The sequence below is a fragment of the Coloeus monedula genome, assembly GCF_965178545.1.
Source record: "Coloeus monedula genome assembly, chromosome: W".
NCBI lineage: Eukaryota > Metazoa > Chordata > Aves > Passeriformes > Corvidae > Coloeus > Coloeus monedula.
This window is the reverse complement of record NC_138821.1, coordinates 19,540,317-19,565,157: the sequence shown is the minus strand read 5'-3', so window position 1 is coordinate 19,565,157 and position 24,841 is coordinate 19,540,317. Positions and strand designations below refer to the sequence as shown.

The 24,841-nt window shown below is 43.1% G+C and overlaps 1 protein-coding gene across 3 annotated transcripts in view; it reads right to left on the bottom strand.

The window, feature by feature from the left end:
• LOC309584626 (ras GTPase-activating protein 1-like) overlaps positions 1 to 22,478 on the bottom strand; it is a 116,386-nt gene extending 93,908 nt beyond the window's left edge. For all 3 annotated transcript variants that reach the window (XM_082300758.1, XM_082300759.1, XM_082300760.1), the window contains exons 1-3: positions 21,883 to 22,478; positions 3,947 to 4,096; positions 312 to 447 (exon numbers count right to left, since the gene is read on the bottom strand). In XM_082300758.1, coding sequence (XP_082156884.1) covers positions 312 to 447; positions 3,947 to 4,096; positions 21,883 to 22,337 — 741 coding nt within the window. In that variant the 5' untranslated portion in view covers positions 22,338 to 22,478. The remainder of the gene's footprint in view (positions 1 to 311; positions 448 to 3,946; positions 4,097 to 21,882) is intronic.
• Positions 22,479 to 24,841: the final 2,363 nt, after the last annotated feature.

Here is a 24,841-nt window from a genome sequence, read left to right as displayed (position 1 = left end):
TAATAGCCAAAACCCACACATTTTCTTATCTCAGTTTACGTACAATGTTATTACTCCATTCGGAGATAACTGCAATACCTGACATCTAGCTTTCTCATTACAGATTTTTATTAAAAACCAATTTTTTATCATTAGTTTCTATCAGTAAAACCTAGTTTATATATTCATTATACTTCACCATATGCTGAGATAGGTCTAGAACTAGGGGAAGGCATCTACAATGCTTTTTTCATAGAAAACTATGAATATCGAATGCAAGATTAATGATATTAATATTTAAGTAAATGACATTTTAAAATTTTACTACTTGCCTCTGGAGGTGCTACTGGAAAGAATAGTTTTTCCCCCTTCAGCAAACAAGACACATGACTGTAATAACCAATTAGGTCTGAGAGTGAAGCAAAGCGACGTCCACCAATGTAATAATCTCCACACATGGCAATAATCCTGTCAATAAAGAAAAGGAAGTTTGACAGAAGAATTTTTGCTACAAACTGCTGGGACAGTTTGAGTTTGGGATTCTTTTTTTTAAGGGAAATGAGGATGACATTGAGTTGTTAAAGCAGGCTGTCTATGTTCAAAATGCAATATTACAAACTCACTCTTTAAAAATGTTAAGAGCTACCTGGAAAAGCAACTTTGAGAAGGGAGAAAATACTGACAGAGGGATTGAACTATTGCTTTAGTTACACATAAGAAAAAAAATGAACAAGACATTTAGTCTACTTAAAAACTATCATTTTTTGGTAAAAATTGTGAAATTATCAGTTTTATGAAGCTTGCAGAATGCTAAAAACAGTTTCCAAAAAATTATGTCGTAAATGGGAAAAACGTCATACTTTCCACCAGAACTCTTTGTTGCGATGTCAAAACAATAATTTTTAGGATCGTAGAATCAGGTTGGAAAAAACCCTTTAATATCATGGGGTTTTTTAAGATAATGGTACTTAAACATTAACCCAGCACTGCCAAATCCACCACTAAACCACACCCCTAAGCACAACATCTACACATCTTTTAAATAACTCCAGGGATGGTGACTCCACCACTTCCCTAAGCAGCCTGTTCCAATGCTTCCCTTTCGGTGAAGAAATATTTCCTTATATCCAATCTAAACCTCCCCTGGTGCAACTTGAGGTCTCTTCCCCTCATCCTATTACTTGCTACTTGGGAAAAACAGACAAACACCCACCTGGCTACAACCTCCTTTCAGGTAGTCCTAGAGAGCAATAAGGTCTTCCCTGAGCCTCTTTTGCTCCAGGCTAAACAACCCCAGCTCCCTCAGCTGCTCCCCATAATACTTGTGTTCCAGACCCTTCCCCAGCTTCATTGCCCTTCTTTGGACACACTCCAACACCTCAATGTCTTTCTTGTAGTGAGGGGCCCTGAACTGGACACAGTACTTGAGGTGCAACCTCACCAGTGCTTAGTAAAAAGGGACAATCACTTCCCTAGTCCTGCTGGCCACACTATTCCTGATACAGGCCAGGATGTCATTGGCCTTCTTGCCCACCTGAGCACACACTGGCTCATGTTCAGCCAGCTGTTGACCAGCACCTCCAGGTCCTTTTCCACTGGGCAACTTTCCAGCCCCTCTTCCCCCAGCCTGTAGCATTGCATGGGATTGTCATAACCAAGCGCAGGATCCGGCACTTGGCCTTGCTGAACTTCCTACAACTGGCCTCAGCCCATTGATCCAGCCTGTCCAGATCCCTCTGCAGAGCCTTCCAGCCCATCAACACTCCAACCCAACTTGGTGTCATCTGTGAACTTACTGAGGGTGCACTTGATCTGCTCTTCCAGATCATCGATAAAGATATTAAACAGGATTGGCTCCAGTACTGAGCCCTGGGGAACACCACTGGTGACCAGCCACCAACTGGATTTAACTCCATTCACCACCTCTCTCTGCACCCAGCCATCCAGCCAGCTTTTTACCCAGCGAACAGTGCACCTGTCCAAGACATGAGCAGCCAGTTTCTCCAGGAGAATGCTGTGGAAAACTCTCCCAAAGGCTTTACTGGACTTGAAGTCTAGGTAGACAACATGCACAGCCTTTCCCTCACTAAGCAGGTCATCCCTTGTCATACAAGGAGATCAGTTTATCCAAGCAGGACCTGCCTTTTATAAACCCATCCTGGCTAGGCCTGATCACCTGTTTTCTCTGTATGTGCCATGTGATGGCACTCAAGATGATCTGCTCCATAATCTTCCCTGGCACCAAGGTCAGGCTGACAGGCCTGTAGTTCCCCAAATCCTCTTTCTGGACATTCTTGTAGATAGACATCACATTTGCTAACCTCCATTCAATCACAGAAAATTCTGAAGGGTAGGATGAAAATATAAAGATTTTCCTCCCCAATATTTTATATCACTCAGCAACTCACCAAAAAAATATATTACTTCAGCCAAAAAGAATTTAGTTTTGATGGACTCATACACTATCTGTCAATCATATGCTGCATGAACATATGCCCATATCCAACTTGGGGGAGGGTGATTTGGAGAACTTTCACCTACAATATTGGTATTTTAGTCAAACAAATATATAACGAAAGTTTAATCTAAGAAATATCACTTTTAGGAAACAAATATCAGTGAGATTTCCAAGCAATGAAAATTTCACCCATTTTTGGCAGAGAACAAGCTTTGGTGGAAGTGATACTTCCAGTCTGTGGGACCCAGTGGGCACATCCCTATATTTGGCTGAATTAACTTCAAGACTGCTAATCTTGAGGCTGGAAAAATGTTTGAATGTGGCATCTGCCCTTCTAATAACAAAAACATATACACTCTGCAGTCAACAACTGAAATCAAAAGCAGGTCTGCTCTATGAAGACCAGTATCAGCAGACAAATTAATTTCCTTCAAATAGTTATCTCTTCATATATTTAATGGATCCAGGAAGAAAAGATTCTTTAAGATTTGAAAATATTATAAGGATTCCTTTCTTAGAAAGTAGCATTTAATGGTTTTCCATTTTCTGAGATGCCAGAAAATTTTATGGCGGACACAAACTAACATTCAACACCTGATATTGGCTACAATAAGCAGAAGTTATTAAAAATGAGAGTCTTGAAAACTTAAAAAACAAGCATTAACATAACTTCATTTTCTACTACTGCTACATAGTAATCAGTTCCCTAACAAGAATCAGTATAGCTGAGAAGCATGAATCGTTAGCTCAGGCATGATGCAAACATGCACGTGCTATTTGTTTGCTTTGCAAGAAAATTCGGTTTCTATTTCTTGTTATCTAGATAGCTGACAAAGGTTTTTTCTAGTGCTGAAAATGCACTTGATATCCTATTTTGTGAAGATGAACATTACACTGCAGCACACTACATGCTAACATTCAAGTGCTTCCCAGAGCATCTCATTTACACTAAATGAGACTAAATTAATGTCTGTAACTTGCTAATGGTAAAATAACCACAGTTACAATTTCAGATAAATTGACACTTGTATTTAGAACAACTAATTCTAACATAGACTGAAAGCTGATTCCAGCAAATCCTCATATTATTAAACACATAACCTCTTTGTTTCTCCTTGTTATAGCTATCTTATAAACACCCAGATTTGCTATGACTTTGACATTCAAATATGTTCTGTAAGCTGCAATATCTGAGGAATAGACTTAAAACAATCTGATTACTACTAAGAAGCCTGCATGTTACTGTAAATTTAGTCACAACAGCTTTAGACAAGCTTCTCTATCCTGATAATGCTGGTTTCCTCACATTTTCATTCTTCAGCCTGTAAAGGAATTTTTGTAGCATGGTTTAAAACAATTAAACTCTAGCAAAGAGCTATACCATACATGGATAAAAAGAAAAGTAAAAAATATTCAATTTATAATACAATTGTTTTCTATACCGTACTAAGTTCTAAACCCACAAATAAATAGGTTACAGTGTTTTAAAAGAAAACATTTACTTCTCACCTAAAATGATTGACACTTGTTTTACTAAGGAATGAAAGCACAAATGAACCCGGTCTCCGATCACTCTCTCGAATGAGGTAACTTCCAGGTTTTCCTGCTTGCCAAAGACGTTCTTCTGCAATTGCTCTGTCGAGTTTTCCATGATACCACCTAAAAAACATGTAACAATGGGTGTCCTTAAAAGTTAAGGCTTCTGTTTATTCTCACAGAACAGAGCTATGAAACTAATGAAAGATCTCAGTTGAAACTGATAAAATCCCAAACCTTTATTTCAAATAAAATTATCAGATGTTCACATGTGCAACCTCTTTCAAATTACTTATTTCCAACACACAGAATTTGGAAAGCTTCACAGGTTCAGATAACCCGTTTTCCCAAATAACTCACACTGGAGAAAAGCACTCTGAACCATCCAAAGGGGACAAAGGCTCTCTATAACCATCTTTTTTTATTCCCCAATTTGTTCATTTTCAGAAAATAAGTAGAACCAGAGGTAACTGATCTGCTGTATTTTAAGCTTACTCAGGCTTCCATTCAGGCTACAATACAACCTGTTTCTCAAACAACAAACACAGATCACAGTATCAAAATCTGCACCTGTATTGGGTTGACCCTGAGTTGATGGACAGTCTTTAAGACCAATTACGCTTCTCACAATTTACATATTTAAACTGCACAGAAAGGCTGGACTTCTCCTTTTGGTTGGAGCTCGCTTGCTGGGAGGTGGCGGGGCTCTGAGCCTCCCGGCCCCGCCGGGCCGGGCTGGGGCCACTGCCCCTTTCCCCCTTTCCCAACGCTGCGGCACGGACCCTGGGTGGCTGGGGGGGACTGCCTCAGAGCCACAGGCAGCTAAAACCAGCCATGGACTGCTCACAGCTAAACCCATCCAGCGCGGCTTCTGGGGACCGGCGGGTCCCTCTCCTCTCCATGCGGAGCCGGCGGAGTCAACGGGAGCCGGCAGAGCCTCCTGTCTGCAGCCAGCACACTTCGTGCTGAACTGAAGAAGACACCACGCAGCCAGCAGCACAAAGGGAGCGAGGCTTTCCCCACCGTAAAGCCTGAACAAGAACACCCTTCAACATGGCGGCTTCAGAGTCAGAGAGAAAGAGAAGTGAGTCACGTGGGACGGAGCTGGAAATGGCGACGGGAGAAAAGAGGGCGGTGCCGCGATTCTGGCGCGCAGCTTAAAAGAAACCTTCTTGCATGCCGTGGTAAGAAACTGTAATACCACAAACTGTTTGTCTCTTTAATCCATTTGAAGAACATGGGGGGATGGAGTATCTTCGTGTGCCTGTGAAGATTGTGAAGAATGCCTATGCCAGGCTATATAGAAGTAGTAAGAGGCTGCTAGAGACTTGTGGCGAAGAAAAAGCTTTTGTGTGCAGGCCAAAAGAACTTATCCTTAAAAAGATGAATAACCCCATGTGATGGCCCATGTTTTGTAGTGTGAAGGAACTGTGAGATTTTTCATGGGAGAGATGTTCTACACACAGCAGATTGATTGTTTCCGGGCGGATCTGCTGTTGGTGGCAGTTTGGGAACCACGTGCAACTGAAGGAAAAACCCTTTTTTCCCTTAAGCATAAGAGAGAGACTTTTCAAGAACTGGAACATTGACTAACATCCCATGTTCTGTTATCCCTTGTGTGAGCTAGGTAAAAGGAGAGAAGTGCTGGGGGGGGGGGGGGGGGGGGGGGGGGGATTTGCTTTAGTTTTGTTTTGTTATTGTCTCTTTACTTTTAATTCTATTAGTAATAAAACTCTTTCATTGTACTGCAACTGTTTAAGGTTTGTGCCTGCTTTGCTTTTCTCCTAATTCTTATCTCACAGAAGGAAAATAAGTAAGTAATGAATATTTTGAACCAAAACCACTACATTTAATTGGTGTTTCCGCCCGGTTTCGAACTCAACCCGCTACAGCACCTAAAAAAAATTACAGCATTTACACCAGAGTATATTTCAGCCAAAATGTCTTCCCCAAATGTGGATACAAAAATGCTGTTAGCAAGGAATTTTCCTGCTTCTTCTAAACCGTGGGATACTTTTCTCTCTCACAGAAGATATTCACAGAGTTTATAAACCATGAACACCTGCGACCTTGCTGAGCTTTGTTTATAGTACAGTAGGAAAATATTTTGATAATGGATGTTTTAGGATTTTAGCCAATCACCCCCAAGGGGTGGCTGATCCTTTGTCCAATTAGACTATGAAGAAAAAAGTCTATAAAAGAGTTTGTAAAATAATTAAATAGATCAACCTTGCTGCACAATTCCTGCCTGCTAGATTCTCTCCTCCTCCCTACGGCTGCGGGATACGGTAATATTTACTGCATTAATACCCAAACACAACACTAGCCTATTAAAAGCAAATACAAATGCACAGCAACTCACAGACTTCATAATGTGACAAAAGAACACTTTAGTTTAAGTCAAAGGCTAAACTCATTAAAACATTCCTTACCCTTTCCTCAATTTTGACCTCTTTCTACCCCAAACAATCAAATAGGGGGAAGCAGCAGTGGAGGAAGCAATCAAAACAAAGCCAAGCGTTGCTCTCAAAACCTTTTAAAAAGGAAATCTTTTATACAGCTAATGTTTTATACTATTTAAATTATCAACTATTTCAAACCATTCACCTATTGATTCTACCAATTTGCATGTCTTGCAAGAGCTGCAAGAAAAGCATTTTAGAAGTGATATGAAAGTAATCTTCTGGCTTAACATACATAAGAAAAAAAATGAAAAAATTGCAGTTTAGAGTAAAAATACCCAACAAAACAGCTTATCTGGTAATAAAAATCTTGCAAAAAACATTTTTTCTATAAAATAGAAATTCTCAAAGCCAACTTTCACTTCCATCAGAATGAAAGTCAAATAAATAAATTATACAGATTACATATAACAGAAGTAGTACAAGTGCCAACTGTTTTCATTGGCAAAGCTACAGTCTTGTTAGTATAGCACTCTCCTTTGCATCTCCTCATCCTGAGTAAAACAAGTTAAACCAGTGAAAGAATTGTTTTGTCTATACACTGTATTGCACTTGAGGCAAGGTTAGAAAGATCATGTCTATGGTGGGTTGACCCCAGACAGCATCTAACCACACATACAGCTGCTTGCTCACCCCCCCAACTCTCAACAGAACAGGGTAGAGAACGGGAAGAACAAAAGCAAGAAAATTCATGTGTTGAAAAAAAGTTTAATAAGTGAAGGAAAAATAAGAAGGGGCTGGTGGAAAGAGGAAAAAAAAAAACCTCAAAGCAGTGCAAAGTCTGTGGTGGCCGGTGAACATACATTACAAGGGACAGAGAGTTCTCAGTAAGACAAGTCCCTAGTACCACAAGAACCACTTCATGTTAGGGTGGCCGGAAGGGCTTCTCCCGGGAGGGATGCTTGTTCTGTTATGTTAATCTATCCCAGTTTGGATTCCCCGGTTGGCTGTTAGCCTCTACCCCTCGTCACTCCCCCAGAGTTCCCCATTGGTCCCCGTTCCCTAGTCCTGCCTTTTCCCCGCCCCCGGACAAAACTGTGAACCTCGGGATCATGTTCGTATTTACCTCTACTACCTTCGACAGTGTAGCAGCAATAAATGCTCCTGCCGGAACGCACGCAAATGCCCTTCTCGACTCTTTGCTACCGACTATAATACTGAACCCACCCGTGCCTCTGTGGGTGCATGCGGGACCCCAGGGAGCTGGGCAGGGATGGTAGTAAAGTCAATCACTCACTACCTCCCACAAGCAGACCAACATCCAGACAGTCTCTGAGCAACGGCTACCTTGGAAGACACACACACCCTCTGTTTTTATTGTTGAGAATGATACCTGATATGGTATGGAATCCCTTTGGCCAATTTAAGTTAGCTTTCCTGGCTGTCTCTCCTCTCAATTTCTTGCCCACCTCTAACCTACTTGCTGGAGGGCAGGGTGAACAGTGAGAAATTGAGAAAGTTTTAACACTGAACACACTTTTCAGCAACAGTTAAGGTATCAGTGTGTTATCAACACTGTTTTAGCCACAAATCCAAAGCAAAATGCCACAGGGGCTACTATGAAGAAAGCTAACTCAAGCCCAGTCAGAACCAGGACACCCTTAGATGGCTCTATACCATTTAGAATTTTATAAGTCAAGATCAATAACTTAAATTTGATACTGTTCCAACTGCCAATTGCTTAATGCATTCAGTTAGAAGCAATGCTTAACATCTCTCAACTTCACACCAAATAGGTTTTCCCCCAAAGAAATGCAAAATGGTGTCTTACCTAGCTATTTATAAAAAGAAAGCTGTCCCTCTGGCCATGACTATTATCAAATGTATTCATTTCAAACAGTAACTCACTAAGATTTTAAACTTTCATCATTGCCAAGGACAAGATCCCTATAATTTCCAGTCACCTCTTATTTTCTTGCCTAGTCCTACCTAAGGAAGACTTTTGTATTTTCAACAGTAAGTTCTAAAGTTTTAAATTATGTTGGAGGTTAGGATTTGTTCCTTCGAGTTTTTTTTCTTTCTCTTATGGAATTTTTCTCGCATTTGTTGCCCAACAGACTAGAACGATGAGAGACAAAGGATGAGGCCAAGATGGGGGAGGGGGTGCAGCTGGCTGCAGTCTCGTAGCTGGGGGGCTTTCTCTTGGAAAGTGCAGAGATACCACGAGATTTTGGCTGGGGGGTGAGGGGCTGGGCTCGTCCCTCGCTCTCGGGACCGGAGGGGAACAGTCGGGCTGGTGTAATTGCGGGGGAGAATTCGCTGCCACTGGGAAGTTCAACCCTTTACTGCTTCTCCTGATGTGGGTGAGCCTTTGCTCGTAAGAGCAGCCGTTGAACTGGGACCTTTTCAATACCCGACCTCATTGAGAAGGACCTTCACCATCTACTCGGGTGCCTCAGGGGAAAACCCGGAACCCAAACCCCCTCTGAAGGGAGTGTATCCCAGCTGCTTGCGGCAGCTGCCTGCGGCAGCCCATCTGCTGCCGCCCAGCCCCACTGTTTTCTGCCACTGCTTCAGAACTTTTTGCTACACTTTAACCTGTCACCCCGTGCCTGCCCGGACACCCCCCGGCTTCCGGCATGGCTCCAGAGTCTTTGCTGCACTTTGTTTGCCACCCCGGGTGTGCCCGCCTCTGCTGTTCCAGACTGCTGCTCCGAAGTTTTCCTGCTGCAGTCCATTCAGCTTCCTGAGTGGCACTGAGACCGGCTGCCCCCGTTAGTTTGCAAAGGAAAGCCCCTTCTCTCTCTCTCCTGCCAGCTGAGTCGCCATTACTCACGTGGAGAGCAGCTGACCTCGCGCCACAGCGCCCCCTGCAGCCGCGGGAGTATCATCGCACCTGCCCTGCCCAGACGGGATCCAACAGCGCTCCTGCCAGCTGTGATCATAACTACACCAAAAGGGAATGTGCTTGACAGCCGAGAGAAGGCTGTTATTGGGTTTCTGGTTTTGTTTGCTGTTGCTGCTTGTTTGTCTTGTTATATATATATATATATATATATTATATATATATATATATATACACACACACACACGTAAAGAACTGTTATGCCTTTTCCCAAATATTTTCCTGAAAGCCCCATAATTTCAAAGTTATAATAATTTGGAGGAAAGGGGGTCACATTTCCCATTCCGAGGGAGGTTCCTGCCTTCCTTGGCAGACACCTGTCCTCCAAACCATGACAAGTGACAACAGTTCATAGACTCATAGACTATACTGAGTTGGAAGGGGTGCACAAGGATCATTGAAGTCCAACTCCTGGCCCTGCACAGGACAGCCCCAAGAATCACCATGTGCCCAAGAACATTGTCCAAATGCTTCTTAAACTCTGTCAGGCTTGGTGCTGTGACTGCTTCCCTGGGGAGCCTGTTCCAGTGCCCAACCACCCTCTGGGGGAAGAACCTTTTCCTAATATCCAACTTAACCTCCCCTAACACAGCTCCAGCCATTCCGTCAGGTCCTGTCACTGGTCACGAGAGTGAAGAGATTGGCACCTGCCCCTTCACTTCCCCTCATGAGAATGTTGAGGACTGCAATGAGGTTTCGCCTCAGTCTCCTCTCCTCCAGGCTGAACAAACCAAGTGACCTCAGCTGCTCCTCATATGGCTTCCCCTCTAGGCCCTTCACCATGTTTGTAGCCCTCCTTTGGGTGCTCTCTAATGACTTTATATCCTTATATTGTGGTGCTGAAAACTGCACAAAAGACTCAAGATGAGTCTGCACCAGTGCAGAGCAGAGCAGGACAATCACCTCTCTCGACCACACAGCAATGCACGGTTGGTCCTCCTGGCTGCCAGGGCACTGCTGACTCATGTTCAACTTGCCATGGACCAGGACCCTCAGGTCCCTTTCTGCGGTGCTGTTCTCCAGCCTCTTGTTCCCCAGTCTATACGCACAACCAGTGTTTCCCTGTCCCAGGTGCAGAATCTGGCACTTGGCCTTGTTAAATTTCATACAATTAGTGATTGCCCAGCCCTTTAATTTGTCAGGGACTCTCTGCAAGGCTTCTCTGCCCTCAAGATAGTCAATAGCGCCTCTCAATTTAGTGTCATCAGCAAACTTACTTAGTATTCCTTTGAGTCCTGCATTTAGGTTGTTAATGAAGATGTTGAAAAGAACTGGGCTGAGGATGGAGCCCTGTGGAACCCCACTAGTGACCAGACACCAGTCTTATGTAACCCCATTCACTATAACCCTTTGTGCCCAACCTGTGAGCCTGTTGCTCACCCATCACATAACATGGTGATCCAGCTGTGTGCTGGACATTTTGTCCAGAAGAATACTGTGAGAGATAGTATCAAAAGCTTTGCTGAAGTCCAAAAAGATGACATCAACTGGTTTCCCTTGATCAGCTAGGTGGGTTACTCTGTCATAGAAGTAAATCAAGTTTGACAAGCAGCACTTTCCCCACATGAAGCCGTGCTGGCTATGACCGATGACTGCATTGTCCTCCATGTGTTTTTCAATACCTCCCAGAATAATTTTTTCATGATTTTACGAGGCACTGAAGTGAGACTAGGGAACGAGAGGCTGGAGAACAGCACCACAGAAAGGGACCTGGTTGATGGCAAGTTGAACATGAATCACCAGTGCCCTGGCAGCCAGGAGGACCAACCATGTCCTGGGTGCATCAGGCATGGCATTGCCATGTGGTCGAGAGAGGTAATTGTCCTGCTCTGCTCTGCACTGGTGCAGACTCATCTTGAGTCTTTTGTGCAGTTTTCAGCACCACAATATAAGAAGGATATAAAGTTATTAGAGAGCACTCAAAGGAGGGCTACAAACATGGTGAAGGGCCTAGAGGGGAAGCCATATGAGGAGCAGCTGAGGTCACTTGGTTTGTTCAGCCTGGAGGAGAGGAGACTGAGGCGAAACCTCATTGCAGTCCTCAACATTCTCATGAGGGGAAGTGAAGGGGCAGGTGCCAATCTCTTCACTCTCGTGACCAGTGACAGGACCTGACGGAATGGCTGGAGCTGTGTTAGGGGAGGTTAAGTTGGATATTAGGAAAAGGTTCTTCCCCCAGAGGGTGGTTGGGCACTGGAACAGGCTCCCCAGGGAAGCAGTCACAGCACCAAGCCTGACAGTTTAAGAAGCATTTGGACAATGTTCTTGGGCACATGGTGATTCTTGGGGCTGTCCTGTGCAGGGCCAGGAGTTGGACTTCAATGATCCTTGTGCACCCCTTCCAACTCTGTGATTCTATGACTAATTTTTAAATTATTTTAGAAAAACTGCTTATACAAACTACACAGAATCACCATAGCTTCACAATCTGATTATCTAATGTTAGCTAAATCTAAGCATACCATTATTTTCAGTTTCTGGAAACTATCCCAGAAATATAGAGCAATGTACTCTGCATGGGAAAATTCATTAAAAAAAACCCTTTTCCAAATATCTCTAAGTAGGTATTAACAAGAAAGAAATCACATACCCACGTCTGTTGAACCGATGACAGGATTCCTTAACAGCAAATAAGATTTTAAATATTTTGATATAGTTACATACTCAACTTCTTGAAATACAATTACATATAGCTAAAATGCCTAACATTAACATACTCATTCCAATCCAAGGAAACTTTATACTTATTTAAACTCAAATCCCACTTAAGGATGGACAAGTATTACAACTTCAGCATTAGCAAAATGAAACAACCAATTGTTCATTTAAAAAAAAAATTCTATGTGAAATTGGTCCCAAATAGTTGTTAAAATAGAGATGAGGATGACTTTAGAACTCAATCATTACAATGATCGGACTTCTAACTAACTTATCAGAACACTGAATGGGTACACTGAGTGCCCTAGCAAGCTGGCTACACCTTTCCTCAAATGTTAACACAGCTTAAAAGTTTATTTAGCGACATTAGTTTCTATACATTAATAAATAGGAAGATAAATATTAATCATTTTGCAATGTGTACCTTTTTAAAGTTAAGCAACACTGCTAGCTACCTTCAAAAGAACTTAAAAAAAGACAAAACAAATTCTTGAGCTTCTACAGAAGAAATTAGGAGGAAAGTTGTCTATATAAAAAATAATACTGTTTATCCACCTCAGCTTTTCTTGTATTTTTTACAAAGGCATTGCCAATAGCTATTCCCACTGACATAATCCCAGACTATTTCAAATAATGTTTCATTAAGCAGGTAACCTAATAACAGTCCTCATCTCCAAACAGTATATTTATAAATATACAAAACATAATTTAATGATAGACCTATGCAAAAAAAACCCAAAACAACAAAACAAAAACCACACTTTTTTTTCTATTCCACAGTCATCAAGCGTTATACATTAAAAAAAAATAATTAGGACTGCCTCAGAGTTTAAAACAGTAGAGGGAACTTGTCAAGAACCCGTAAAATTTTATTGGTGCCATTCTTGTTTAATTGGAATACTTCTATGCAATACAAACACAATGTTGACATAAGATGCTTTCTCTGCCCTCTTATTGTGCCTAAATACCAATAGGGGTTTTTGTTTGGTTGGTTTTTTAAAGGAAAAAAGAATATATGGGGTAAATGGGAAAACTACTGCAGAATTCCTAAGAATTTATGACTGAAACAACAGGCACGGTCCTATGATGAAAAGATCTAACAGTAGAATTAGTGTTCTTCCAGCATAAAAAAGAAGAAAAAGGAAAACAAAAGGTAAAGAAATATGGCATGATAGTATGCTTCTCAATAAGGTATGCTAGTAGGTGAAGTGCATAAGTCCCACATTGAAGTTGTGGCAGAAAAAATACAACAAAAAAGTTTGATAAAGTACAGGTTAAGAGTCTCTACTTACTATTTAGATAAAATAACCTTTGATGTTAATTAGAAGTTCTGACTAAAATAAAAAAAAACAACAAAAAGCACCATAAAATTCCTCTATTAACTTTTTTCCTGCATCAAATGTTGTTCCGCTTTTGTTTTTCCAAAGTTGAAGCTTCCATTTATATATGTACTTATGTTCACTTTACTTACTGTTTCACTTCCAACATAAGGTTAAAATACAATTTTGTTCTGCTGCTCCTAACCATTGTTTTAAAATAGTATTTCTGACATCATCTATTCAGACCGAAATAAAACCAGATTTATATACAATTCTATTCTGCAAGTACACAAATTATAAAATCTGGACAAATCAGCAAACTACCCATCAACTTAAAAAAAAATTAAGGTGTTTATCGTCCCTCTACAATTCAAAAACAGGCATTAGTAAGAAACACTCGTTAACTGATGAAAAAAGGTTACCTGCTAACTACCTTAATTGCAAAACAGAAGAAAAATCTCATACACTAAAATCAAGTTACATCACAGCTGCAGACAGAATTAGACTTACATCCACAAGGGGAGTTTAACCACCCCAATATCTGCTGGAAGAACAACATATCAAGACATAAGCAATCAAGGAGGTTCCTGGAGAGGCTCATTGGGAATGTGAAGGCCAAAGGCAACCTTGGCTACAGTGACCATGAAATGGCAGAGTTCAGGGGGGCAAAAAGCAAAATGACAATACTGAACTACAGGAGAGCAGTATTGGCCTCTTCAGGGATCTGCTTGGAAGAGTCCCATGGGATAATGCCCTGGAGAGAAGGGGAGCCCAAGAAAGCTGATTAATATTCAAGGATCACCTCAACCAAAGGCAAGAAGGGCTTCTATAAGTACACAAATGACAAAAGGAAGACTAGGGAAAACATGGGCCCACTGCTGAATGGGGCAGGGGCCCTGGTGATACAGGACATGGAAAAAGGCTGAGGTACTGAATGCCTTCTTCACCTCAGTCTTTACTGGCAAGACCAGCTGTCAGGGATGGAAATGATTAATGCCTTAAACATTGTTATAAAATAATGTTGCCCATTATAGCAAAACTGTATAAAGAAGCCACCAAAGCCCACCCCTCCCTAAAGATGCATTACTGGAACTTTGAACTGAAAGTCAAACTGCTGAGATTAGATAAAGGGAAACCCATTCTTCAATCATCTCAGGCCCGGGGAGAAGTAAACAAGTAAACAAGGAAAAGAATGAGAGCCAAACCCAGCAGCCATGCTAAGAATCATCTCTGGCTTGTTTTGGGGAGGTGGAGGCCATAGCCCACAGACCCATTTGCTGGGAGCAGGTTTGCACAGATTTACCCCCCCAACCAAGGTGGGGGGAAAAGTTTCGGTGTGTCGTAACCTCTGCTCAGGGGCAGTGAACCCATCCTCCCTTACGCAAACTGGCTATGGAACCCCCAACCCTGGGAAGGTTACATCCATGGGACATTCATGTGAGAAACAACTGAGGGGCTGCCTTAATCCATCAAAGACTCCCCGAAGTGCCCCCCAGAGTCATTCATGAGGCCTTGCACCACAGGACTGCACGTGATGCAACAAATCCGGAGTCTGTTGTAAGAGACAATGGCAAACCCCCCCAGGAAGGTGCCTGGGTTTTCCTACCTAGCTTGAATGTATATTAACCCATCGGATTCTATGCTTTTTGGGGGACCTTCACCACCAAGAAGACCAGCTGGAGAGGATCAACAGAACATTGTTGGGATCCATGGATGGTGATATTTTCTTTATTCTGTCTCTGTCACTCTCTTTCTGTCCCCCCCCACCTATTTTCTATTTCTCTCTCTTTTTTTATCTTTCTTTCTCTCTCATATTTACTATTAAATAAAACCCATACTGTTGACTTTGGCATATGGTCTTGTTTGCACCTTAATTTGGGCAGAGGCATTTCTAATAATTTTAATAACCGGATCATAACACCAGACTTCAAAAATCCTGAGTCCCAGAGACCAGAAGAAAGGCTGGAGCAAGAAAGATGTACTCTTGGTGGAAGAAGATCGGGTCAGGGAATACTTCAGCAAACTGGACATATGTAAGATCACATGCCTTGATGAGATACACCCATGAGCACCGAGGGAGCTGGCTGATATTGTGAGGCCACTCTAGAGGATATTTGAATGGTCGTGGCAATTGGAAGAGGTGCCCAAATAGTGGAAGAAAGCAAATGTCACCCGTATCTTAAAGAAAGGGGACCCAGGGAACTACAGGCCAGTCAGCCTCATAATGATCCCTGGGGAAGGTGATGGAGCACCTGATCCTGAAAACCACTTCCACAGAGGTGAAGGACAAAAAAAGTTACAAGGAGTAGTCAGCATGGCTTCACAAAGGGGAAGTCTTTCTTGACCAACCTGATAACTTTCTATGATGAAATGCCGGGCTTGGTAGATGAGCGGAGAGCAGTGGATATTGTCTACGTGGACTTCCGGAAAACTTTTGACATTATCTCTCTGTTGGAGGTTAGGATTTTTCCTTTTTGTTTTCTTTCTCTTAGGGGATTTTCTCCCATTTTGTTGCTAAGAAACAATAACGATCGGTACTTAAGAGAAACAAAAGAAGTAACCACAGAGAAGTGGGAGGAGTGCAGCTGGCTTTACTATCATAGCTGAGGAGTTTCTATGGGAAGGGCAGAGATTACCCGAGATTTGGGCTAGGGGAAGGGGTTGGGTGCAGATCCTAGCTCTCTCTTGCTTTCTCGGCTTTCGGAGGGGAAACAGACTGCGGTCGCTGTGGGAAGAATTCGCCACCACTCCAGAGTTCCGTCTCCTGCTGCCTTTCTTCTACCGTGAGTGGAGCTCTGCTAATAAGAGCGGCCGTTGCACTGGGACCTTATTAACACCCTACCGAACCAAACAAAGGACCCTTCACCATCTGCTCGGGTGCCTCAGGGGAAACCCCGGGATTCCCGAGCCCCTTCCCCCTCCAAGGGAGCCTCTCCCGGCTGTGTTCGGGAGCTGGGCTGCCACTGCCCTGATGCCTTAGGATTTAGCTTTTATATTTTTCAGATCCTGTACTGCTTTAGTTTGTAGCTCTAAAACTCCATAGCCTGTTAGCTACTGTTCTCACATTCTGGTTAGACATAACAAACCCTCTCTGGGCCTGGACTCACAGATACCTTGTTGTCCCAGGCCCCAAAACATGTAAACTAAGCCTCTGGGGAGGGGGAACAAACTTGGGGTAATTACATCATTACCTGAAATTGTAATTGGAGAATTAACCCTGATATGCAAATGGACCAAACTTACAAAAGCGTGAAAAACCCGTGACCCGACGTCCATCTTCAGTAGAGCCCCTCGGAGGCTTTTGACTTCCAAGGTGTACCTATTGAAGGGCCCTCAATAAATACCCGCTTTTATTCTCTTAATCTTGTCTAGCCTCAGTTTTCAGGTAGCCACTTCAAGGCATCAGCCCAGCCCCCGCCGTTTCTTTGCCACTGCTCCGGGTTTTTGCTACACTGTAGCCCCGCAGCCCCTGCCTGCCAAGACATCCTGTGGTTCCAGCTTCAGCTGTGGAGTTTCTGATACATCTCGTCTAGCACTCCGGGATTTTTTTTTTTTGCTCGTCCCTGGCGTTCCAGCTTGCTCCTTCCAAGGTTCCTGCTACAGCTCCTTTTGCTATCCAGAGGGGGCACCGGGATCGGCTGCCCCTGGGGGTTTGTAACAGAAGCCCCTTTTTCATCCCTTCTGCTGGCTGCATCGGCCATTGTCCACGTGAAAGAGATGGCCGAACTTGCTCCACAGTGCCCCCTGCAGCCGTGGGAGAATCATCGTTTCTGCCATGCCCAGCTGGGGAGCCACCAGCGCCCCTGCCGGCTGCGACCGTAACTACACCAAAGGAGAAAGTGCAGCCGAGAGAAGGCTATTACTGGGTTTCTGGTTCTGTTTGTTGTTGCTGCCGTTGTTGTTTGTTTGCCTTGTTATACATACTAGTAAAGAACTATTATTCCTTTTCCCATATCTTTGCCTGAAAGCCCCTTAATTTCAAAGTTATAATAATTTGGAGGGAGGAGGGTCATATTCTCCATTCCAAGAGAGGTTCTGGCCTTCCTTGGCAGACACCTGTCTTTCAAACCGAGACACCCTCATATGGTCCTCATAGAGAAGCTGTTGATATATGGGCAGGATGAGCAAACAGTGAGGTGGACCAAAAACTGGCTGAACATCAAGGCCAAGAGGGTGGTGGTCAGCAGCACAAAGTCTAGTTGGAGGCCAGTATGTACCCCAGGGGTCTATACGGGGTCTAGTCCTGTTTAACATCTTCATTAACGATCTGGACAATGAGGCAGAGCATATCCATAGCAAGTTTGCAGAACCAGGAGGAGCAGCTAATACACCAAGGGGTCATGCTGCCATCCAGAGGAACCTTGACAGGCTGGAGAAATGGTCTGACCAGAATCTCATGCAGTTCAATGACAGGAAGTGCAAAATCCTGCACCTGAGGAAGAATAAGCCCAGGCACTAGTACACATACTAGGGGCTTACCAGTTGGAAAGTACCTTTGCAGAAAAGGACCTGGGAAGTCCTGGTGGACACCAAGTTGAACATGAGCCAGCAATGTGCCCTTGCTGCAAAGAAGGCAAATGGTATCCTGGGCTGCATTAGAAGGAATGTTGCCAGCAGGTTGGGGGAGGTGATTCTTCCCCTCTACTCAGCACTAGTGAGGCCATATCTGGAGTCCCATGTCCAGTTTTGGGTTCCCCAGTACAGGAGAGATGCAGACATACTGATGTGAGTCCAGGAAAGGGCCATGAAGGGACTGAAGCATCTCTCCTATGAGGAAAGGCTGTCTAGCCAAGAGCTCAGAGGAGATCTCATCAACATATACAAATACCTGAAGGGAGAGTGCAAAAACAACAGAGTGGCTATTGCCAGTCGTGCCCAGTGACAGGACAAGATGCAATGGGCTATATCTGAAGCACAGGAAGTTCGGTCTGAACATGAGGAAACACTTTTTTTTACTGTGAATGTGACTGAGCACTGGACACAGGCTGCTTAGAGAAGTTGTAGAGTCCAAACATGCCAATAGTATTTCCCCATAGTTTTCGATGCAACACAAATTTATTCTTTGGTATGGAGTATAGCCTTCAATAATTATTGTAAAGCTATGCACTTTCAGAAAAACATTTTATTAGCTACTGAAATAAAAAATGTTGCAGAACTCTTGACTTGCTACCTCTGACAAATTCAGCTGAAGAAACTATAACTTCACACTTCATTGAGACAAAACATTTTTTCCTTTTACTCAAACCATGTTTGTTAAAGACTTCTCTATCCAGCTCGCTCTCTTTTTTTCTCACTAATGTTGTCTCAACAGATACCAAGAGTGACTGTAACAATACATCTACCATGGAAAGGATTTTTGTTATCAAAGGATTTCAAAGGATTTTCATTTCAACTTGATAATCACCACTTAAAGAAATACCATATGAAAATATGAATTGTGTTGGAATATACTGGAACTGCTTCTGCCATCTTAATGCAACACTAAGATATATCTTGTCAACTTTAAGATTTTTATTCAAATACATAAACAACTAAACTATTTCACATATCACCAGTTTACTACTAAATTAAGTATCATTCATTCCTTAACTTTGTAGGCATTTCTGTAACACCATTTCAGACTGCCATCAACCTCTGGCAGTAAGCTTTGCAGATGGGGTAGATAGTGCAGAGAAAAACACTCAACACACAAAGGGAATTGTCCATTCTATTACCTAGCATCCTGTGCCTCCCACCTACCATTAAGCTACAGCATAAACATACTACTTCTATACTCAAATGAAAAAGTACATACTGAACAGACAATCATTAAATCACTCTCATTCAGGATTGTGGTGCATTGCCTTGCACAGTATTTGCATGCCCTCTGCACACTAAGGACAGAACTGAAACAGAGGTAGGATGTGTGATGATTGGTTAACATGTCCATATAGTGCTTCTACAATACAACAATTAAAGAGGTCAGCCCAGTCAGGGAATTCTGAATTCCCTGAGTGCATCAGCTGGTCTGTGTCATTCATCCAAAGAAGCCATGCCCTGCTTCTTGCCACCCTGCCCAATAACCATGGTTATGTAAGCCTTTCACTCATGGATATTAAGTTTAGCCCAGTACTGGTAAATGACTGGATTTGCTGTTGTTTTGACCTGGATAATTGTACTAGTGAATTACTGAATGTGTTGTAACAACACAGATAATTGTACTACTGATCTCTATTTAGCAATAGCTTGCTTATCCCTAAAGCTGTTGGGTCTAGCATGTCTTATTGTATCCTGAACCTATAGCTTGGCAGTGCCTCCTTAGGCTGTTACAATGATCAAAGATAAATATCAGTCAATCATACTTTGGGACTTTTAGTATTTTAATTAGCAGAATTTGTTACATATTGACAAGCTTCTCTCACTGCTACAAAATTAATCATATTAAAATTTATTCCCATTTTCCTGAGGTACTTGGAATAGAGGAAATGTATTAGGTGTTTGCTTATAATATTAAAGTGACATCTTTGTTCAATTCTATAAAAACAGATGGTATGACTACAAAGAAAGTACGCTTCCAAAATAAAACATCAGGACTGAAAGAATAAAACTTACTCTCAACATGCAGCTAATTTAAATGACCTAATAATGGTAAAAAAATGACTTAGTATTAAAATAGATGTATGAAAGAGAAAAGAAACTGATTATTTTTAATTAGCCAACAACTTAAAAAAAAAGTCACAAAAATTATGTGTTACAAAGAAAAAAACAGGTAAGTAGATGGAGGTATAAGTTTCTGAATCGATTTTTCAAAATCTATTTTGCTGCCTAAATGTTTTTATATTGAAGGATCTGCAAGAGCAAATACTCAACTACACAGTTATGCTGGTCCTGCAGACTTGAATATCGCTTTTCTCTTAACAAGCTAAGTAGCCTCATCGACCAACACAGAAAATCAGGGCCTTCACAGTCATGCTTTTTGCCAGAAATTTTGTATCCTCTCTCATGAAAGTTAACCTTCATGCTATCATACAAGTTACAATACTCTGACAGCAAAATCCACTTATAATTGTGAAAGTAGTAATGATTACTTAGTATCAAATACATGATCATTCACCAAGAATTACCTCTATTTCTAAAAAATATTTGAAAAAAAGCACAACCTTACTTTCTGAGATACATAATAACCAGTTCTAACAGAAAAAGCAGTCTGATCTTTCAGAGAGAAAAACAGGATACTGTATCTCTCTGACATAATACACAATACTGAAGAAGTAACTTCACCTTTATGCGCTTCTATTTCCCTCCTCAGTCTTTATCTTAAACTGCCTGATTATATTGCTAGCTCTTTATGGAAGTGTAAAGCTTTAAGGCTATTCAAACACTGTCTTCACAAAACAAGGTCTTATTCTTTATTACCTTTCACAAAAAGTCAAGAAATCAAAAGAGGAAAGGATTAGTAGAAAGCCTGCCATGGTTAGAGATTATTTAAAAAAAACCCAAACATTTAATATTACAGAAATGAACTCTCCAACACCAGAGTTATGAGAGATGGTAAAAATGAACCCAAATTCAGATGGGTTTTCAGATGAACTTTGAACTATACCTTGAACATATCTGCCATCCTGTACCTTGAAACCATGTTATTCTCTATACTTAAACTTCAGAAATAACATATTTCTATATGCCAACATAAGCAATTTAAGCCATTGAAACGGTTTCATTTTGGGGAGAATAAGGTACCTATTTGAGGGCTGTTCCAATACAAGCTGTCGTGGTTTAACCTGGCGGGTAGCTAAACACCACACAGCCACTCGCTCGCTCGCTCCTCCCCCCAGTAATAAGATAGAATATACAAAACAAGTGATGCACAATGCAGTTGCTCACCACCTGCCGACCAGCTCCTGAGCAGTAGCCCCCAGACAACTTTCCCTTTAGTTTATATACTGAGCATAATGCCATATGGTATGGAATACCCCTTTGGCCAGTTTGGGTCACCTGTCCTGGCTGTTCCCTCCCAGCCTACTCGCTGCTGGGGTGATGTGAAAAGCTGAAGAGTCCTTGACTTAGTGTAAACACTGCTTAGAAACAACTAAAAACATCTATGTCTTATCAACCTTATTCTCATTCTAAATCCAAAATGCAGCGTTATACCAGCTACTGGGAAGAAAATTAACTCTATCCCAGTGAAAACAGGACACAAGCCTTGCAACCTTTTTATGCAAATCTGCAGACTTCCTGGAAGTAGTTCATTGTTAAATCCAAAGGTTGTGTTTAGCGCACTCGCTAGTTACGTGAACGCTATATAACATTATCTGATGATTTTTTTTAATTTCGCAAAATATAAATGGAGAACTGCTCTGTCTCTAGTGCAAGATTCTTTATATAACTAGCATTGTAGGAATCTCGATCAAGCTCATGGAAGGATAAGTATAATAAAAATATTAACGAAAACTTACAGTTAATTTTTTCAATTGCTTCTTCTTTCCAAACATAACCTAATGAAAAACTTCTATGACACTTCCGCAGGAATTTGAGAAAGTGTGTGGGCCTGACGCCGCGCTGCCCACTGCGGCGCCCCCCTTCCCCGCGGGGGAAACGTCCAGGGGTGGCGGACACCCGACAGGGTCCAGAAACGCTGCTACTCACTGGTTTGTGGGGGGAGCGTTGAGCGGGATGGCCACCTCCTCCTCTTCATACTCGGGCCCATCCAACGAGTCGCCTTCATCCACAATCCCCAGCCCCCCTGCCAAGGAAGGTGGCTGTGGCGGCGGCGGCAGCGGGGGAAAGGCGACAGTGCTGGGTTTGGGTGGGAGCAGCACTCCTCCGGACACCTCCGGCCTTTGTCCAGTTGCCGACAGTGCGTCTCTGGACGCCAGAGAGGCAGGCCCGGAGCTTAGCGCCAGGAGCGCCGAGCACAAAGCCGGACCGCCAGCGCCCAGGCTGTCCCCGCCAGAGCCCACCGGGAAGGGGCCCTGCGACCCCAGCTCCTTGCCCCGGCATAACGTGGGGTAGTGCTCCGACTCAGCTCCGCCAACGGCTCCCACCATCCCGGCAGAGGTAACCAAGCCGCCCTCCTCAGCCCCGGCCTCGGCCGCCATCATGTTGAGCCTCACTCCCTCCTACTTCCACCTCCCCCGCCGAACGCAGCACTCCGGGGAGGTGGCGACGACTTCCTCCTCCCCGCGCCTCCGCCTGCAACGAGTGGAACGAGTACTAGGAGAAGATTTCTCCAGCAGACGGGCTCTGAACAATAACCGTCTGAGCGCCTAGAGTAATTCCACAAGACCCCAGCACTGCTGCTTTAATCCCCTACGGCCGCGAGGGGAGCAACTCTTGCGGAGACACAACTCTACGCTCTCACCCCACCCCTCCCCCAAAAGCCAGCGAGGGCGCGCGACTGCATGGGCGGGGCAAAGAAAAAAAGAGGGAGGAAGCTAGTTAGCTAGCGACAGAGAAAAGAGTAGCTTGGTGAGCTGCACTTGCGCATTTACTATCTCATTCTCATGTAGGGAGTAGGCAGCAGATCGCGGAGCGTAAGGTAGATGATAAAGAAGATGGGGGGTTCCCTGCTCCCTCTTGAGTGTAAGGGATACAGGGAGTGAAGAAAAGAATAGGGAGTCCCCCACTATTCCTGCCTCGGAGAAAACAAACAAACAAAAAACCAAACCCCACACCAAATAACGCCACAACAACCAAACAGAAAAAGGCAGATCTCCCCAGATCGTGCCGAAGTTTATTCTTCTCCCGAATTACGGCATCGAAGTTGAGAACAACTGTGCGAGTCTCTTGCACTACCAAAGCGTGAAGCAATAAATACACGCGTAGGTCTATAGGGAAAGCAGGGTGGTTCGCGGGTCATTTCAGTGCGAGAAAACAAAACCAAAACTAAACAAACAAATATACAAAAGCAGGAATTTGCTCAGTGCTATGCTGCTGCCTACAGGGAGAACAGCTCTAGTGAGGCACCCTAGCGCGGATGTTGCAAGTGCGGGGGAGAGGGGAGCAGATCCGGGCGAGGGGCGATGCCACAGGCTCTAGCCATTAGGGGCGGAGGAAGCAGGGGATCGAGAAGAAATCCGTTTTCGTGTCCAGCCACCAAATACACAGTGATGAAGGTCTCGCTGGGTACTCACGTGCTTATTCAGACGGTGCTGTGCTTCAAGCTGCAAGTAGGGCCTTAGCGGTGGGTTAGTTTCTAGGTAAAATTGGGGAGTATTCTGACAGGATTGCAGTATGGGGTAGTTTTTCTTGATGCTCTGGTACTTGGATCCAGACTTTCTCAGCACAGTGGAAGTTGCGGTGCTTGTACAGTGTTTTAAAAATACCTCCTAAAAGCCTAGATGCAAAAACCCCAGAATGATTCAAAAGATCTAGTGTTAATTGACCACTTCTGGGCCTGTCTTCACATAGAATGACAGCACTGCTCAATGAGATGAAGTTTTGTATAGTGTAGTGGTTTGACCTTGACTGCTAGATGTCCACCAAGATGCTCTATTCACTCCCCATCTATCAACAAGACAGAAAGAAAACACAAGAACTTGTCGGTTGAGATAAGGCCAGAGAGATCACTCAGCCATTACTTTCACATGCAAAACAGACTTGATGTGGGGAAATTAATTTAACCTATTGCCCATTAAACAGATAGTAATACAATAAGAAATAAGAACAAATCTTCCCCCCATCCCTCCCTTCATCCCAGGCTCAGCTTCATTCCCAACTCCTCTACCTCCTCCCCCCTCCAAGTGGTGGAGGGATATGCGGAATGGAAGTTTCGATCAGTTCATCATGCATTGTCTCTGCTGCTCCTTCCTCCTCACACTTTCCCTGCTCCACTGTGGGGTCCCTCCAATGGGAGACAGTCCTTCGCAAACTTCTCCAATGTGGGTCCTTCCCACAGGCTGCAGTCTGTCAGAAACAGACTGCTCCAGAATGGGTCCTCCACAAGGCCATAGTTCCTGCCAGAAAACGTGATCCTGCGTGGGCTCCTCTCCACAAGCTGCAGTTCCTGCCAGGAGCTTGCTCCAGCATGGACTCTCCATGGGCTGCTGCTTCCTTCAGGTCACATCCACCTGCTCTGGCATGGGCTGCTACATTGCTACTAAAAATGTATTTAAGCTGCACTTTCCTGAAATTATAGGGTTTTTTTTCTTGTTACCCAAGCCCATGAGCTTTCACACCCAAGCTTATCTTTGTCATTAATTAATTCTGGTAACTTCAGTGGGTTTACTTGAATACATTAGGTTCATCTCATATGTAAGTACCTCCATGATCAAGACATTGTGTGACACATTACCAGGAAATATAACATGTAGGTATCTTTTTTTACATTATTAAAAGAGCTAACAAAAAATAGCACATTAACACTTGCATGTCTCTCAAGAGTTTTCAGAAGGCATCTAGACATTCAGGTTTTTAAAGCTTTTTATTACCCAAAAGTATTAAGTGAATTTCTCCTGAGGCCACTAAAACAAACTAATACTCCCACTTTCAAAGCTTTCCAGTCAACATCCTTTTATCTGCTGAAATGAAGTTTCATATCATGCCTACTAAAGGCAAAAATTATTTCTAGTTACACCACTATCTGTGGAATTATGCTGGATTTGTG